This window comes from Pan troglodytes, chromosome 10 (assembly GCF_028858775.2).
Source record: "Pan troglodytes isolate AG18354 chromosome 10, NHGRI_mPanTro3-v2.0_pri, whole genome shotgun sequence".
Lineage (NCBI taxonomy): Eukaryota > Metazoa > Chordata > Mammalia > Primates > Hominidae > Pan > Pan troglodytes.
The window spans coordinates 77,421,846-77,440,235 of record NC_072408.2 but is presented as its reverse complement, the minus strand read 5'-3'; the positions used below and the strand labels follow the sequence as shown (position 1 = coordinate 77,440,235).

Below are 18,390 nucleotides of genomic sequence, written 5' to 3'. Positions count from 1 at the left end.
TGCTTGAAGTCTCACTGTTCTCAGTGACCAAAGTACTGCAAAAAAAGTAGCATGTCTGAGAATTAGAGCCCGTAGACATGATACTAGAAATTTTAGCCCTTTCTTCCTAAATTCAGCTTCTAAAATCTAGCATTATGGTCCCCAACTACCAGGAAAATAAATGCCTGGTTTCTGAGTTATTCCAACACTCAGTTGTAATGTTACTGTATTTTTAGCTACGTTTTCTTCCCACCTCTAAGTCATTAGAAACTGATGTCATTAGAACTGAACAATTTTGACCCAAAGTTGTTTATATTCTCTTGCTGAAATGGATGTGTCGCCCTGGCCCATAATATTTATACATATTTTCCTTTTTAGTTAATTATAATTAGCATGCTGTTTATTGCATTCCTTTTACCTTTCCCTAAGAATTTGCTTTTTCCTTCAATTGTTTGCATTGGTATCTTTTGAATTTCCTCCCTCTTATTTATTTTTTGGCATAAATAATAATTGGTGCTGCAGCAGGAGCTTGATAAAGCTTTTTATTATGTTCCCTTTTGTCCAACAGCAATCATGAGGCATTAAAAAGGCTAAACAGTTTGCCCACAGTTCCAAGACAAAATAAAAGTAAAGCTTTCAGTAGAGTTTGTTTTCTTGCTTTCCACATTCCTTTTTTATTAAAGGTATAGTTCTCCTATTATTTATGTTGATTTTTTTCTAAATTCTGTCAATTTTTTGTACGTCTTAATTAGAATTTTCCCATAAGTTTATATGTTTATCTTGTTTTTGAAATGTCTTTCTGACTGTAATACATAAATGGTTATTACTTAAGTCAGTTAGCATGAAAATGCTTCCACAGCTCTCTGCTTACCACAGAATCCTTAGAAAATTAACTCATTAAATCAAATAGACCTTAGACACGGGATGTCAAAGGCTTCTAATCTCCCAGGTTTAGGCAGCGTATACTGTGGGAAGTCAAAACAGAAATTAATACACCCTGATGATGTTCTGGATCCTCTTTTATCTGGCTTTTTTTTTTTCATTATTTATTTATTTATTTATTTATTTTTGACATGGGGTCTCACTCTGTCACCCAACCTGGAGTACGACAGTGGTGCAATCTTACCTCACCGCAGCCTCGAACTCCTGGGCTCAAGCAATCTTCCGGCCTCATCCTCCCGAATAGCTGAGACTACAGGCAAGCACCACAACACTTAGCTATTTCATTTTTTGTAGAGACAGGGTCTTGCTATGTTGCCCCAGCCAGTCTCAAACTCCTGGCCTCAAGTGATCCTCCTGCCTCAGTCTCCCAAAGTGCTGGGATTACAGGTGTGAGCCAACATCCCTGGACTATTTTTGGGCTTTTTATAGTCTTATAGTGTCTATGACTGTTGCTTCTCTCTCATCTCTCTTACATAAGCCTGCTCCCCAATTTCAAAATACATTTTTATACAAGAGAACTCTAGCTCAAACTGCTTCTATGCTGTTCTTCAAAGTTGTATTAATTTATTCTCCTACACTTTTTTTCCTACCAGGTTCTTTAACTCTAGACCAAAAACTCACCTATTAAACATTTGCTTTCAAAGCCCAACTTAAATGACTTCTACCTCATGAATCTGCTCTGACCACTCCAGATGGAAGAGATCTCACCATCTATAGCACAAGCATCACTCCATTGACAGAGGGCAGACAATTTTGTCTCTTGAGGCTGAAAATTTGACTGAATGGCATGGTGATTTTAAAGGGCATAGGACTAGCCATCCCCTAAGCAGCCTCTCTCAACTTCATACTAAAATATCTATAAAGCCTGCAAAAGCTGAATTCTCACAAATGCCCTAAATATTAAGACCAATCGGCAAACTATTATCAGAATCCATAAGGATTTTCTATCAATTTGAAGTCCAGAACTGAACTGAAAAACTTTAAAAACTACTTTCCCACTAAAAATAGATTAAATTCTTGGTCCATGAGTAGAACCATTCTTTGCTCTTCTTCAACTATTTGCCTCCTACTCAGAAGCACAGGAACCCTATCAACCACCACCAAAAACCAAAAAAGAAAAAGTGGAGTGGGAAAAATATCCCTCTATTAGTAGGCAGTATTTTATGAGCATCTAGAATAAATGCTATTCCCTGATCCCTAACCCAGTGATCCAAAAGAGTTAAGAATAATAATAGGATGAGAAAAAGTTTTCAGAAACATACCCCCCAAAACATATAGGCATATCAATATTCATTTTTTAAAGCCAGATGTGAGGGCAAATATAAAATTAACAGGAAAGAAAGTAATATTGGTAACATTTATAGTGAAGATATGACTAAATCCCTTCAAATAACACAATGGCTGCAATGTACAAGGTAAAAACTGTTAGAAGGAAAAATAACAAGCATAATTATTGTGGAAGACTCACATACATATCTCAGGCTTTGACAAATCCAGTAGAAAAAAAAAAGGAAGGAAAGAATAGGTTGGAATACAGTAATATCTTCAATAAAATAATAGTATAATAAGGTGATATATATGTATATATGTGCAGATAGATACTTATGAACATACACAGATAATCAAACTAGTTGCCAGCAAAACATCTGTGAAATATTTAGAAAATGATGTAGTGTTTATCTCAAAAAAAAAATCAAGTAGTTTCAACCATTAAAAGGCCAGCCATTCTCTAATTTCCATAACTATAACTGGAAATTATAAGGAAAATAAATGTCTAAACTTACAGATATCCATCAAATTAAAGTAGAAATTAAAATCTCAATTACAAACCATTTAGAAATTAACAAAAATGACATTACATATCAAATTATAGAATGACAACAAAAATGCAACCAGAGGCAGATTCATCAGAGAAGAAAACTGATAGATTTTCGTTAATGGATTTTGTTGTTGTTGTTGTTGTATATTCCAATAATTTTCCACTGTTTGAAATTAAGCTCAAGCCACTGTAATATTTCTTAATGTCGCATTCCAGAGTAAGTATTAAAATACCAGAGGGAATAATTTGCTGGGCCTAGCATCTACTCTTACTATCTTTACTCTCACATATTTTGGCCTGTTTTTCCCTGCTCTCTACTTACTTGAGCCGCCAACTGCTTGGCACCATATTTGATCTGACACACACCTACGGCCCCTTTAAATGTAACAGTTTTTGTAAACACCATCTCTGACTTCAATCCTCAGTCTCTCACATGCTATTTTATAGTTACCCCTTGGTCCACACAGCTAATATTACTTGTAAAAGGCATCCTCACTTCCTACTCAGGACTCAGGGTCTGTGTAAGTTGTAAGAGCATCCCCTTGCCCCCCAACGGGAGAAGGGGAATTATGAGAGGAAGATAAATTGTAACTCATTTTAAGGGTCTGTGATTTCTATGGCCCCTTATAAGTTTACCACAAAATTAAGTGAATTCGTATGTCAATTCACATATGCGTGCATACATATACACAAAAATAGAGGATACAGAAGCCGTCTTTTTTTATTTTTATCTATTGTTTTATTTATTTATTTTAGAGCCAAGGTCTCTCTCTGCTGCCCAGGCTGGAGTGCAGTGGCACCATCACGGCTCACTGCAGCCTCAACCCCCCCCGGGCTCAAATGATTCTCTCACCTCAGCCTCCCTAGTAGCTGAGACTACAAGTGTGGGTCACCACATCCAGCTACTTTTTGTATGTTTTGTAGAGACAGGGTTTTACCATGTTGCCCAGGTTGGTCTTGAACTCCTGAACTCAGGCAATCCACCCACCTCAGCCTCCCAAAGTGCTGGGATTGCAGTCATGAACTACCTCATCTGGCCCCAGAAGCCATTTTTTAGGGATTCACTCAGAAGATACAGATATAGATATAGCTTTTCCTAATTTTTTTTACTTAATTTTTCACTTAATATTATTAGCCAAACTATGATTTCTGTAATAAGCATATGCATTCATAAATTATAGCATATTTTCTCAATTTAGAGTTCTTTCCAACAACAAAATTGTTATTTTCCTGTAAAGGAACTATGGGTAGTTGCTATGGCCAACCATGGTACTAAAAGAGAAAATATAGTTGGTTGTTATTTCTGTAAAAGTTCTCACTGAATTGTGCGCATGTACAGAAAGACAAGTTTTTTCAATCAAAATAATTATGTGGTGTTTAAACATAACATTCTTCTCCAATATAGAAGAGGGTCCAACGTATCTCTTACATTGGACATGAGTAGCTTGGGGAACATTGAACCCTTTGTGTCTATACCAACACCACGGGAGAAGGTAGCAATGGAGTATCTGCAGTCAGCCAGCCGAATTCTCACAAGATCTCAGCTGAGGGACGTCGTGGCAAGTTCACATTTACTCCAAAGTGAATTCATGGTGAGCCTTCTATTTATTGTTCACTCTTCAGTCGGTATTTTGATACATGGGGCACTAGAGACATATGGAAATGATACTGTCCTATACTTAAGCAGTCTACAGTAAACAAATGGCAAAGTGAAATGGTTTTAGATTCACTCAGTCTCATCCACTATTGATAAGTATTAAAATTGGAATGTAGAGCTAAATTAAGGCAGAATATGCAAGAATTGGCGAGGCAAATAAGTGGTATAGGAAGCTGGGCAGAGAAGGGGCATTCCAGGACAAAGAATAGCCTTGCTGTCACTGTCTGGGGAATTAAACTGTTCAGTTTAACTGGAACATTGAAATCAAGGTGGGAAGTGGCAAAAGTTGAGCCTCAGAAGTATGAAAGAAACCCAAGCCTTAATGTATGTTTAGGAGCTTGGACTTTATCTTATGTTTTAGATAGATCATTCTATTTGCAGTGGAGTAGGCACTAAAAGGGAGCAGTTTAGAGGCTCTAGCATTAATCCTATGGAACTGCGTTGGTGGCCTAAACTAATATAGTAGAAGGGAAAATGGAAAGAATCTGTAGGAATCTACAAGAAGTGGGATTAATTGAATGAGGCAGCCAAAAGTAATGGAAAAGTCAGGGATTGATATTCGTGTTTTTGGTTTGGCCAACAGGGTGCATATGGTGCCCTTTAACGAAATAAGGAACACAGGAGGAAGACCAAGTGTGAGCTAAAAAGAATGATGAATTCAGTTTTAGACATACCAGTGTTGCTAGTGAAAGCTTAAAGCATGATAACATATATCAACTCAGAGAACATGAAGTAAGATTAAACCTTCTTAGGTCTAATTGTTGCCCAAGGAGAATATTGACTTTATTGATCACCTCTTGCATCTTAAGCCATATTGGTTGAGTACAATAAATTGATTATTAGTTCAGGCATTTGCAGCCATCCTAATGGTGACAGATTCAGCAATGGGTTGGATCTACTATTAGCCCCATCAACTATTATTAAGTGTCCAAAGTAAAATACAAACATGAAAATCAGACTCTGTGGTGTATCATATTTTACATGTGAAGAAAATGAGACCTGTAGGAATGAAAGAATAAGTCAGTGGTCACACAGCTAGCCAAAGGCACACCTAGAGCTTTTTTTTCTAGAACCGCAGACAGCTCTTTGTTTATGAAATAAGACCTTACCATAGCCCACTTTCCTGAAAGGAAATTGAAGGCCAGAAGGAGTACACAGGAGAAAGAGAATGCTGGAAGGTGACAGACTGTCAGTGTGTGTCAGAAAACAGAAGGTGAGAAGGAAGAAGGGGAGGAATAAAGATATTACCTTCGTGGCTTTGCCCAAAGACACTGACGTGCTTGAAATTACCAAACATGAACATGTGTTTTCCATTGAATATTCAACAATTTTGCTTATTTTTATAACTTGGAACAAACAGGTTAAAACATTTAGTTGGAGCAGAGAATAGGGATAAATATCATGGATAGCTAGCATAATGCAAGTAAAGGAAAAATTATTTTAAAAATAAGTAAGTTGGGGCCAGGTGTTGTGGCTCATGCTTGTAATCCCAGCTACTCAGGAAGCTGAGATGGGAGGATGCCTTGAGCCCAGGAGTTTGAGGTTACAGTGAGCTATGATTGTGCCACTGCACACTGACCTAGGTGACAGAGTGAGATCCCATCTCTAAAAATAAATTAATTAATAAACGAATAGCTGTTTCTCTCTGTAGAACAAGCCTCAAATTCATAGTATAGTCCAGCTTTTCTCAAATTTTCAGAATGACTGAAAACTAGGATAATTTGAATGAATTTAAAGATGATTTCTTTTATTTCAATCAATATTAGACTGTTAAGTTAAATTTTCTACTGGAGAAAGTTAAAGTAGTAAAAATATCTTATTTGATCAACTATTTAATGTTTATCAGTCATTAAATAACATAAAAGTTATTTTGTTCACATTAATCTTATCAAAGTTAGAGAACATACTATTTTGTATAATCAAATCCTTAAACAAATGTTTGTTTGGACCCTTTTGAAAACTTTGGCTTGTTGCTTTATTTGTTCTGGTTAGCTACAGATACACACCTTTTTAGATCTAATGCACTTACATACAGCCACTCTTTTCCTATTGTTCCCTGTCCAATCACTTGAGGCACATAATGTATACTCTGATAAAATAAGAATAGTAATGTTCTTAAGTGGGAGAAACAGTATTTGAATGCCCTTCACTAAAAACAGTGCATTTATAACTTAAAATGGAACAGTCCAGTTATAAACCATTTCTTAATTCAAAAAAAAGTCATGTCATCACTTGAATTAACAAAAAAGCCCTTTATATTTACCATTTTGGGAAAGAGGTTTTAATAATCCTAAAAGAGTCACTATTACTGTGAGAAGATAATCTATTATAGTAAAATTTTTGGTACTAAAGTTATGTAAAAACTGGAATATATTTGAATACATTGTTTTTTTAAAAAAAATTCACTTTTTAGCATCTGTCTAATCATTCTAGCAATTATGTCACAGCAGGATTCTTAAAATCTAACCAGTGTTATATGTCTCCTTACTGACTACATATTAAGCAATATTTTCTAACACACAGAGCTGTTTCTTAGAAGTCAGCTTGTCCGGATGCAGCTGATATGTTTAGGAAAGGAAGGGTGTTGGTCCACCAGAGGTGCTAGATCTGTTGTTTTTAAGTGGCTTTGAAGTCCAATAGAACTCTGGATCAGATGCCCCCCTGTGAAGATTTTTTTTGTGGCAGTATTAGATACACTAATTTGATATTATTTATTTTTGCAGGAAATACCAATGAACTTTGTGGATCCCAAAGAAATTGATATTCCGCGTCATGGAACTAAAAATCGCTATAAGACCATTTTACCAAGTAAGCTTCTTGATTTTATAATTTGCATTGTATGGGGGGCAAGGGGAGGGATAGCCATTAGGAGAAATACCTAATGTAGATGATGGGTTGATGGATGCAGCAAAAGCAAACCACAATGGCACATGTATACCTATGTAACAAACCTGCACATTCTGCACATGTATCCCAGAACTTAAAGTATAAATAATAATAATAATTTACATTGTAAAGCACAAGACAAGTCTTCCTATTAACCCTTATCTCAGCATTTCCAATTCTTACAACACCCACTTCATATCAAATTTGGAATTACAAACACATGTCAAGACTAATAATCATTAAAACTATCTGAAGTTAATGATTTTACTTTTTACTCTTATTATAATGTCCAGGTCACAATTCCAATAGACACATATTCTAAACTTTTGTTGTGCCACACATTATGGCTACCTGATTTTTGTCAGGGGTCAAACAATTCAATGGGAAAAAGAGAGTCTTTTCAACAAATGGAGCAGAAACAACCAGATATCCACATGCAAAAAAATGAAGTTGAAGACAAAAATTGACTCAAAATGGACCAGAGACCTACACATAAGAGCTAGAACTACAAAACGCATAAACGAAAACAGCTGTAAATCTTTATGACCTTGAATTAGTCAGTGGTTTCTTAGATAAGCCAACAAAAGCACAAACAGCAGCAAAAAAAAATTGAACTTCATTAATATTAAAAATTTTGTGCTTCAAAGGATACCTTCAAGGAAGTGAAAAGACAACTCATAGAATGGAAGAAAATAAATATTTGCAAATCATGTATCTAATAAGGGACATGTAGCTACAATACACAAATCTTACAACTCAATAATAAAAACACAAACAACCCAAAAAATGGACAAAAGATTTCAATGGATATTTCTCCCTAGAAAATGTACAAATGACCAACAAGCATATTAAAAGATGTTTAACATCACTAGCCATCAGCGAAATCAAAACTACAGCAAGATAGTACTTTATATCCATGAGGATAACTATAATTTAAAAAATAGACAATAAAAAATGCTGGCAAGGATGTAGAGAATTGGAAACTTAACACTACAGTTTTAAGTACAGCTACAGCTACTTAGGAAAACAGTTTGGCAGTTCCTTAAAAGATAAAACTGAGTTGCTATATGACCTGGACACTCTACTTCTAGGTAAATATTACCTAAAAGAAATGAAATGTGTTCACACAAAAATGATACAAAAATATTTATAACAGCATTATTCATAATAGCCAAAGAGTGGCAACCATCAGCTGAGAAATGGATAGATAAAATGTAGTATAGTCACACAATAGAATCAATAAAAAGGAACAAGGCACTGATGAACCTTGAATGAACCTTGAAAACATCATGCTAAGTGAAAGAAGCCAGACACAAAAGACCTCATATTTTGTAGTCCATTTATATGAAATGTCCAGATAGCCAAATCTATACAGACAGAAAATATCTTAGTGGTTGCTTAGCATTAGGGGATATGGAGAATGACTGCTAAAGGACCTGTATTTATTTTGGGGCTAACTGAATGTTATAAAATTGATTTACAGTGATTGTTGCACAGTTCTGTGAAAATTTAAAAAAAAAATGCTGTGATGGCACATGAAATGGGGGGATTGTATGGAATGTGAATTATTTCTCAATAAAACTACTGCCAAAAAAATGTTGCTGTGCATGACAATGACCTGGAGTCCTTGTTAGTCCTGTGCCCAACCCCAGGGATTTTGTTTAAGTAGATCTGCTGTTGAGCACAGAAAACTACTTCTAGCAAACACCTAGGTGATTCCAATCCAGATGAAACCAGGATCCACTTTGAGAACCACTACTATATGTGAAACTAGATCGAGCTTCATGGAATTTATTAACGTCAAGCAATGACCTGAATGCCAGGGACCAGTAAGAAATAAGAAACAGTCTATAAAATCAAGGAGGTCACAGACTAGAAACGAGAGTCATATAAATGGTAATTATGCTCAGTGCATAGGCCAGAATAAAGATACTGCCCAAGCAGTGTAGGAGTTCAGAGAGGACTGAGTAATTAATTCTGTCCAGAGAAATTAGGCAAAAAAAAAAATGGAGAGGAAGTAATATTTTCTATGACTAAACAAACAGATATAGTTGGAGTTTTGGCAAAATCAGTAAACATCTCACGACAAAGCTCAGGAAAGATGGAGCCACAAAGTCTTTTTAAGTTTTGACATTGAAATAGCAATCTTCATAATTTAGTTCATTAATTCATTCATAAGACACCAAATTCTTTATATTCATAGTAATGGTGATGTAATAAAGTAATTAAACAATTACTGTTAATACTATCTTTGGCCTTCCCCTTCGGGTGGAATTGGAAATACATTGTTAAACTATAACATATTTTTAACTGCTCTATATAGTTAAATTTATTTACCTAAGGTAGAGTCACCATTGAAGGTTATTTTGTGACTATACTTGGCCAAAGGGGATGAAAGTGTTGCGTGTTAGAATTTGTGTTTTCTCTCTCCCTCTCTCTCTCTCTCTCTGTTAAATTTTTATCTAAAATATACCAAACATAAGTAATAAGGGAATATACCTCCATCACAATTATATATACCCAAACCATCATCTAATTTTAGAAGGATTTGGAAATTATTAGCATTAGTTCAAAGTTCAGCCTTCTCCATTTCCTGCCCAGATGATATCAGACAACTGCTTCATAGTCCTGTGTCAGTTTTTCCGTTCACAGAACTGGGTGGACCGCTGGATTCGGGGCACCTGTGCTGACAGCTGATGTTGCAAATGATGGATTTTCTGTTGAAAATGTCTGCAGGCTGAATGCCCCACCCACCACCCCCTGTTGCGCAAAATATAATTTAGGAAATATAGCTTAGAAAAGCCACGCTATTGGGTGAAAGCATCCAAAAAGCCTGGAATGAATACACAAAGATGTTCTTTATGGTTTTAGACTGTAATATGAGATAAACTTGAAATATTACATAAAATGATGATTATTAAATGATCAAGAATTTAAACATTATGATTGTTTTTAGTTTTAACCTACACTAAACTCTTCTTAGTTCTAAAAGCTTGACAGCTTGTACATAATAGCAACATTACACAATTCTGAGAATGCCTTGCAACAGATATATGGATAGGCAAGAATCAATTATGAATAAATCAATTTATAATTATAAATTAAATTATAGTCATTTTTCTAATGACAGTGTTATCTTGGCTGAGATTAAAATGCTAAAGTCAAGTTTATATCAAATTATTTTGCAGTGTAAACAAATATTAGTGATAAAAATATGTCTACATCCTAAATCACAAAAGTAGTAGGAAAAAACAATCATACATCAATAGAAAATTATTAGCAGACAATAAAATATAATACTGTAATAATAATCATACATCAATAGAAAATTATTAGCACACAATAAAATACTGTAATAATAAGTTTAAATTTTTTATTTTTACTTTAGATTCAGGGGGTACCTGTGCAGGTTTGTTACAAGGGTATATTGTGTGATGCTGCCGTTTGGGCTTCTTCTGACGGCATGACACCCAGAGAGTGAACATAGTACCCAATAGGAAGATTTTCAGCCCTTCTCCCTTTCCCTCCCTCCCTTTTTTTGGAGTCCCAGTTACTATTGTTTTCATCTTTATGTCTATGTGTATCCAGAATTTAGCTCTCACTTATAAGTGAGAACATGCAATATTTGGTTTTCTGTTCCTGTGTTAATTTGCTTAGAATAATGGCCTCCAGCTGCATCCATGTTGCTGCAAAGGACATGATTTTGTTCTTTTTTATGACTTCATGGTGTTCCATGGTGTATGTGTACCACATTTTCTTTATCCAATCCACTGTTGATGGGCATCTAGGTTGTTTCCATGTCTTTGTTATTGTGAATAGTGCTGCACTATAATAATAAATTGTATGCATATTTCTTTTATGCAGTCAGTGTGTTGATACAAATATAAGATAATATAGATACACTTAAAGAATGCCATTTACTCAGGTCATCATTTTATATTTAAAATTTTAACATCTAATAATGTTTCCTACTTAAATTATGTTTCCTTTTTTATTATATAAAGTACCTAGCACAGAGTAGATATGCAAATAAGCGAACCACTCATTAAAGCAACAAGTTATGTAGCTAAAGCAAGATACTGGAATTAGATTTGATTTCCTACCCCAACAAAAACATTTATAATTTTTGGCAGGATATTTAATCTCCCTATGCCATCCTTTATTCCCAAAAGTAGTGATAACAATACTCTCCTACAAGGCTACTGAGAAAATTAAATGATAGTATGTGTAAAATGTCTGTCAAAGTTCCAACTAATAGTAAGCCCTCAGCTAATGTTAGTTTCTCTTTCCCTCCCTATCTAACTGAAGATGAATCCATTTCTAACCTCAGAACCAATTCCAGGAAATAGGGGTACCATCTATGTATAGAGAAGTTTACAGTTTTAAAAGCAAAGTACTCAAGAGCCCCATTTTCATTCATTTATAACAGTAGTGATGAAAATGATGATGATTATACATTTTTTGTTTAATTCTTGGCTTTTTTTTTAGTCCAAGCTATATATTACAAGAGTTTTTCTTGGAAACCTACATTTCCCCATACTCAGTTATATGTTGTATTCTTGCGTTTGTAAAAGGAAGTAGTTGGAGCCACACACAGTGGCTCATGTCCTGGAGTTTGAGACCAGCCTGGGCAATATAATAAGACCCCATTTCCACAAAAAAAAAAAAAACACAAAAAGTTTAATTACTAGCCTGGGCAACATGGCAAAGCCTCATCTCTACCAAAAAATACAAAATGTAGCCAGGCATGGTGGTGCACATGTGTGGTCCCAGCTACTTGGGAGGCTGAGGCAGGAGGATCACTTGAGCCCGGGAGGTTGAAGTTGCAGTGAGCTGTGATCGCATCTGGGAGTAGCCACTGCAATTCAGCCTGGGCAACAAAGTGAGACTCCCCTCTCTGAACTTTTAATAAAAAGGATTTGGAAACTTCTAAATACTTGGAAAATACTGTAAGTTACTAATTACCAACATAATTTAGCTTTACAGGGAAACTGTTTCTAAGCAGTTTTTAGCTTTACCAGTAAATCATATACATCATAGGCATTATAAAAACCGAAGGAAGCAGGCCTCTTTTCAAGCCTGAATGGTGTAGGATGTTTATGGAAACTTCTAACAATCGGTGGATACTGAAAGGCATGAAAGATTTCTTGTCCTCTTTGCTAAGAAAAGAAAAAAATATCTAGAAAGTCAAAAACAGGGCTTTAACTCTTTCTCATAGAAATTAATTCTGACATTAAACCCTCTGTGAACCACATCCCAAATAGAAATCACAAAGGATACAAAAGTTAATTAAATACAGCCTTTGCCCTCTAGGGGCTCACCACACTCCATTGAGGGCAGGCAGAAATTTAAGCACTTAAAATACAAGATGATAAATACTAAAATAAAACTCAGGGGACCCAAGCAAAGAAGAGAATGCCTAATTCTGCCTGGGAAGGTCAGGGAGAACTTCAGAAAGACAGTATTTTCTGAATTGAGCCCTGAGGAATGAGGAAGACTTTACCATGCAGAGAAGGCAAAGGAAACAATATGTGCAAAAGCATAAAATCTGCAAGAACATGGAACATTTGGGAGATTGCCCTAGGTCCATGGGGCTAGATTATATGATACACGTGGGAAAGCAGCTGTTGGTGAGGCCTTGGGATGATCATTAAGGATCTGCTCTATCTTGCTAAGTACCCCTCTTGGCATTCATCTTCTAGGCCTGCACTGTCAAGTAGAGCAACCAGAACCCACTTATGGCTAGGTCAGTTTACACTTAAATGAATTAAAATTAAATAAAATTAAAACTTTAGTTTCTCAGTTTTTGCTAGCCACATTTCAAGTGCTTGAAAGCTAGAGGCTACATTTTTTGGACAGCACAGATAGATAATATTTTCATCACCTCAGAAAATTCTATTGATCAGGGCTGCTCTAAACTGAATTATCAATAAGTATATAAATACAATACTTAAGTATGTAAATACAGTAGGTATAATAAAATTGAGTCCAACGGACAAATAGGATTATATACAATACCTTCTTGGAAATTCACAGGGTCCATTAACATACTGAAGACCCTGAGAAGTCCTGCAGTAAAAAGAATATGGTTCAGATTTGTTTAACCCAATGTTTCCCATATTTATTTGGGTACTAACCTCTTTTTGTAAAAGATGACTTAATTTATAAGTCATATATTATAATTCTATATGTTATAGAGGTGACAATTTACAGGTAATAAATATTTTGGGAAATACTGCTATGGGCAATTGGGAAGTATGGATGACATTTAGACAATGGAATCATGTGATCAGATTTTGTTTTACAGAGCACCTTGACAGCTATGTGGAGGATGGATTGGAAAAAAGCAAGATTGAAGGCAGGGAGACCAGGAGATACTTGAGTCCTAGTCCAAGAAGACAGCCATGCAAACAGAGAGGCAAGACAGACCCCAGCGTATTTTAGGAGACAGAACAGGCAGAATATGCTAACATTCAAATGCACAGAAACTCTACACGGACTGTAGAGCTGTGGCAGCACACCTAATCTAAACAATAGCGGAAAGCTGTCAGGAACACATGAAGGGCATGAGGAGTTTCACAAACCTGTGGTCCATTCAGAAGGAAATAATAAATAGAAAAAGCTGGACTATAAATGAGGAGACCGGGCTGGTCTGAAGTATGTATTTGAGAGCCCTCAGGATGTGCGTAATAAAGTCACAGGAATGAATGAGTCACTCAACAAGGCAGTATCAAGTGAGGATAAAAGAGGGTCAAGTTGAATCCTAGAATTAGCAACATGAAAAGGGGCAGATTAAATGAGCAGGAGATTGGAAAGAGGCCACCGAAAAGGGAGCAGGAAAACCAGAACGTTGTGTCCCAGAATCTAAGGGAAGAGAAAACTCGAAAAAAGGATATACAGTCAACAGTTTTTGAATGCTTCAGAGAGGACATGAACAAAAATACCACAATGGGATCACTGGGCTTAACAACAAGAGGGTCAGTGGTGACCTTAGCAAGGGCAGTCTCTGCACAGTGCTAGGGTTAGGATAGATCACAGTGTACATGAGGAGGATTGAGTTGCAGATGAGCATGGAGGAAGTGTGTGTATAATAAACTCTTTCAGAAGTTTGCCTGTCTAAAAAAGAAAAGCAATAGAATAATTGCTAGAGAAGGATATATAGAACTGAACTTTTTTTAAAAAATAGAAGAGATTTTTAAATCAGTGCAGTAGACATTCACTGAAGGTCTGCTATGCAAGACACTAGATCTTATAAAGATGGTGAAAAATCCCTATCCCTGCCTTCAAAAAGCTCAGAGTGTACCAGGTCAAAGAAATCATAAAGAGACGAATTAGTAATATTAATGTATGCAAATGATGGTAAAAATAATTTCCACATTTTCTGTAACACTTTAGTCCACAAAGAGTCTTTCAACTCTTGATGGAAAGTGATTTTAGAATTTAAGACAATGTTGCTAGCACTAAACGAATCTAACCAATATCAGATACTTGTGCTGTCAGTGAACAAACCGCTACATATGCTAACTAAAGACAGCTTCTTCCAAATAGTGAAAAAGACTTCTGTCCAGGCCATGTGTTTGTTGTAGGTCAGAAGAAAGGAAATCAGTAAAATAAGCAATTTAGGGCTATCCAGACTGAACTAATCACTGCATGCATTCTAATGGCAATGTTATGGGGCCTGAGGGCTTAGTTTTAGACTAAAATGATGATTACCTTTTGTTATGTTGCTAAAACGTTATTTTTTATAGATCGTGATAATTATTGGACATGCGAACTCCAACTCTAAGAAACCCTGAATTTGACTTCTGAATATATACAAACCCCAGATGTTTGGGATGTACCTATTCTATTAATGCCTCCCTAGGCAGAACTGATTTTGTGATAATACTATTCTTTTCTGAAATATTTTTGCCAGAAAACTTATATATGCTATTAAACACAACCCAAATAACAGTGGTTTAAATAATTTAAAAATGTTTTTCCCTCTCAAGTATACCTGCCAGGGTTGATATGGCAGCTTTGCCATGTTATACCTCCAGACTAATCTCTCTGGTTACCTCGCCATCCCTAGGGTATTACCTTTGCTTGGTCTAAGATCCTGATCACCATGACCACATCCCAGGCAGCAAGATGGAATCAGAAGTGGTAGAAGGAGAACATCACTCCTCACTTTAATTTCATGATCTAAAAGTCACGTGCATCACTTCCTCTCACCTGCTATAAGTGAAAACTTAGTCACATGGCCGCAACTAATGCAAGGGGTGGTAAGAAGGGAAGTCTTAAGCTGTACATCCTACCAAGTTCTCAGCCAGAATTGGGATCTTATTGCTAAAGAAAGACAGGGATGGTGACTACTAGGAGACGACTAGCTCTTAAAATACATATTTGGATATGCGTACTATTGTGCGCTCCAGCTATTGACAGCAAAAATGCCAGACAGCACTGAGCATGCTTGGCAAGAAGCTTTAAGGGCGCTGTATAGCCAAAGGCTCCCAGCAGGGAACCTCCTCCATGAGATTCTTGGTGGAGCGTGTTCAGTAAGTGTTGTTTGCTCCACTGTGGCTTCTCCTCCTTGTTTGTTATTTTGTAATCTGCCAAGTTTTGATCAATAGGATTGATGGAAGATATGTATAAACAATGGAATAATTTCACTCTCAATGTTAAAATTCAGCTCCACAGGTGTTCAAGACCCCTTGGAGGAAACAGATAAGGTAACAAAAAGCAGTCTAGCAGAAGTCTTTCTACATTACAAAGGGTGTAATAGATTTTATGCAGACTGAGAGGTTTTACCAACAAGGGTAGATTTAGTTTTTTGGAAGGGAGGGGAGATAAAGCTTATATTATTTGGAGATTACTCTTTAGGTTTTATTTTATTTTTAATTGAAAATAACAGTTGTATATATTTATGGGGTAAAATGTGATGTTTTGATACATGTATACATTGTGGAATGATCAAATCATGCTAATATTAATGTATCCATTACCTCAAATATTTATTTATTTTTTATGGTGAGAACATTTAAAAACCCATTATTTCAGCTATTTTGAAATATATAATATTATTATTAAACGATAGTCACAATAGTCTATAATAGATCACCAGAACCTATTTCTCCTAACTGAAATTTTGTATCCTTTGACCACCATCTCCCCTTTCCCCATTCACCCCACTCACCTAGCCTTTGGTAACCACCATTCTACTCTCTATTTCTATGAGTTCAACTTTTTTAGATTCCACACATAAAGAAGATCATGTCTCTCTGTGCCTGGCTTATTTCATTTAGCATAATGTCTGTGAAGTCTATCTATGTTGTCACAAATGACAGAATTTCCTGCTTTTTAAAGGCCAGATAGAACTCCATTATGTGTATAGACCATACTTTTAAAATCCATTCATCTGTTGATGGACACTCCAGTTGTTTTCAAACCTTGGCTATTGTAAACAGTGCTGCAAGAACATAGGAGTGCAGATATGCCTTCCACATACTGACTTCAGTTCCTTTGGATATGTACTCAGAAGTGGAATTGCTGGATCATATGGTAGTTCATTCATAGTTTTTCAGGAATCTCCATACTGTTTTCCAAACTGGCTATGCTAATTTACATTCTCACCAACAGCCTACCAGGGCTCCCTTTTCTTCACAACCTTGCCAACATTTATCTTTTATCTTTTTGATAATAGCCCTTCTAACAGGTATGAAGTGATATTGTGGTTTTAATTTGCATTTCTCTGATGATTCAAGATGTGGAACATTTTTTCGTAGATCTGTTGGACATTTGTATGTCTTGTTTTTAGAAACGTCTATTCAAATCTTTATCCCTTTTCTAATACGATTATTTTCTTGTTATTGAGTAGTTTGAGTTCCTGATATATTTTGGATATTAGCCCCTTCTTAAGGTATGATTTATAAATATTTTCTCCCAATCTGTGGATTTGCTGTGCAGAAGCTTTTTAGTTTGATGCAATCCCCTGTGTCTATTTTTGCTTTCATTGTGCTTTCAGGGTCATATCCAAGAAATTTTTACCCACATCAATGTCATGGAACTTTGCCCTGGAAGGCACTCTTAAAAAGTGAATACAACATTATGAATACAAAATAAGATACAAGGTTCTTATTGAAAATGGCTCATGCAAGTGAGGGTCAGTCTGCCCCTGACCAACAATTGTAGGAAATGTAGAGATAGATCTGTTAAGACTCTAGGAGATTTGGGGGAAAATGAAGTGCTTTTGAAACTTTGTTGCTAGCTTCCATCTCCATAGGGTCTACATTTTGAAAGCTCTGAAGGACAAGACTGAGATTGGACTTGTTTCCAGGATGCTTTAAAGAGGGTAGTTTGCTTCAGTACCAGTAGCCCCAACATATCTCTTGAAGAGGAATTTTGATAAGTTCAAGGCCCATGTCCCAAGAGATTTCCATGCTGATGAGCATAGGACCACAATTCCTTGTTCAAAGTTAGGTTATATCCTGATTCGAACAGTCCTTACCTGTTCCACTGTAAGTTTCTCTGTAGTCACCCTACTTCCTATAGGTCACCCAAAAGGACATGCTAGGATCTTTTGCAAAGTGTTTTGGTTCAAACTGAATGAAAGCCTGCCTCGAGCAACAGGATTCTTGGATGCCACCTAAGGGTCTTCCCACTGATTTCCAGAATTTATTGACATGTTCTAGATGTCTATTGCTTCCATATGGCATGATCAGGAGCTATTTTACCTGTGGCCTATAAGATCAGATAAGCATCTTGGTCTTCACAAGTCAATCTAAAGCTTTAAGCAGAATGGGACTTTCTCCTGCCAAAACCAGATCCCTTATAGCTCAAATCTACTTTATCCATCCTTGGATAGAAGCTCCTATTACTTGTTTTATTTATATATACAACATATATATAACATATGCATAAAACTATATGTTTTATATGTTATATATAACTATATGTTTTATATGTTTTATATATATAACTATATGTTATATAGGTTATATATATATAACATTATATATAACATATATAATATCTTTATTTCAAATATCCTAGTGACAAATCAGCAAAATTTTATTATATATTTTCAACATCATCTTTGATAATGGCCTTGTTAAATTCTAAGTTTGGT

General features: G+C 35.8%; 1 protein-coding gene across 6 annotated transcripts in view; it reads left to right on the top strand.

Moving 5' to 3' along the window:
• PTPRR (protein tyrosine phosphatase receptor type R) overlaps window positions 1–18,390 on the top strand; it is a 283,034-nt gene that overhangs the window by 215,805 nt on the left and 48,839 nt on the right. For all 6 annotated transcript variants that reach the window (XR_010148362.1, XM_509221.8, XM_054663404.2 and 3 more), the window contains 2 exons: window positions 4,146–4,332; window positions 7,121–7,205. Coding sequence is in view for 5 of the 6 variants with exons in the window: in XM_509221.8 (XP_509221.2) it covers window positions 4,146–4,332; window positions 7,121–7,205 (272 nt within the window). In the remaining variant the exon portion in view is untranslated. The remainder of the gene's footprint in view (window positions 1–4,145; window positions 4,333–7,120; window positions 7,206–18,390) is intronic.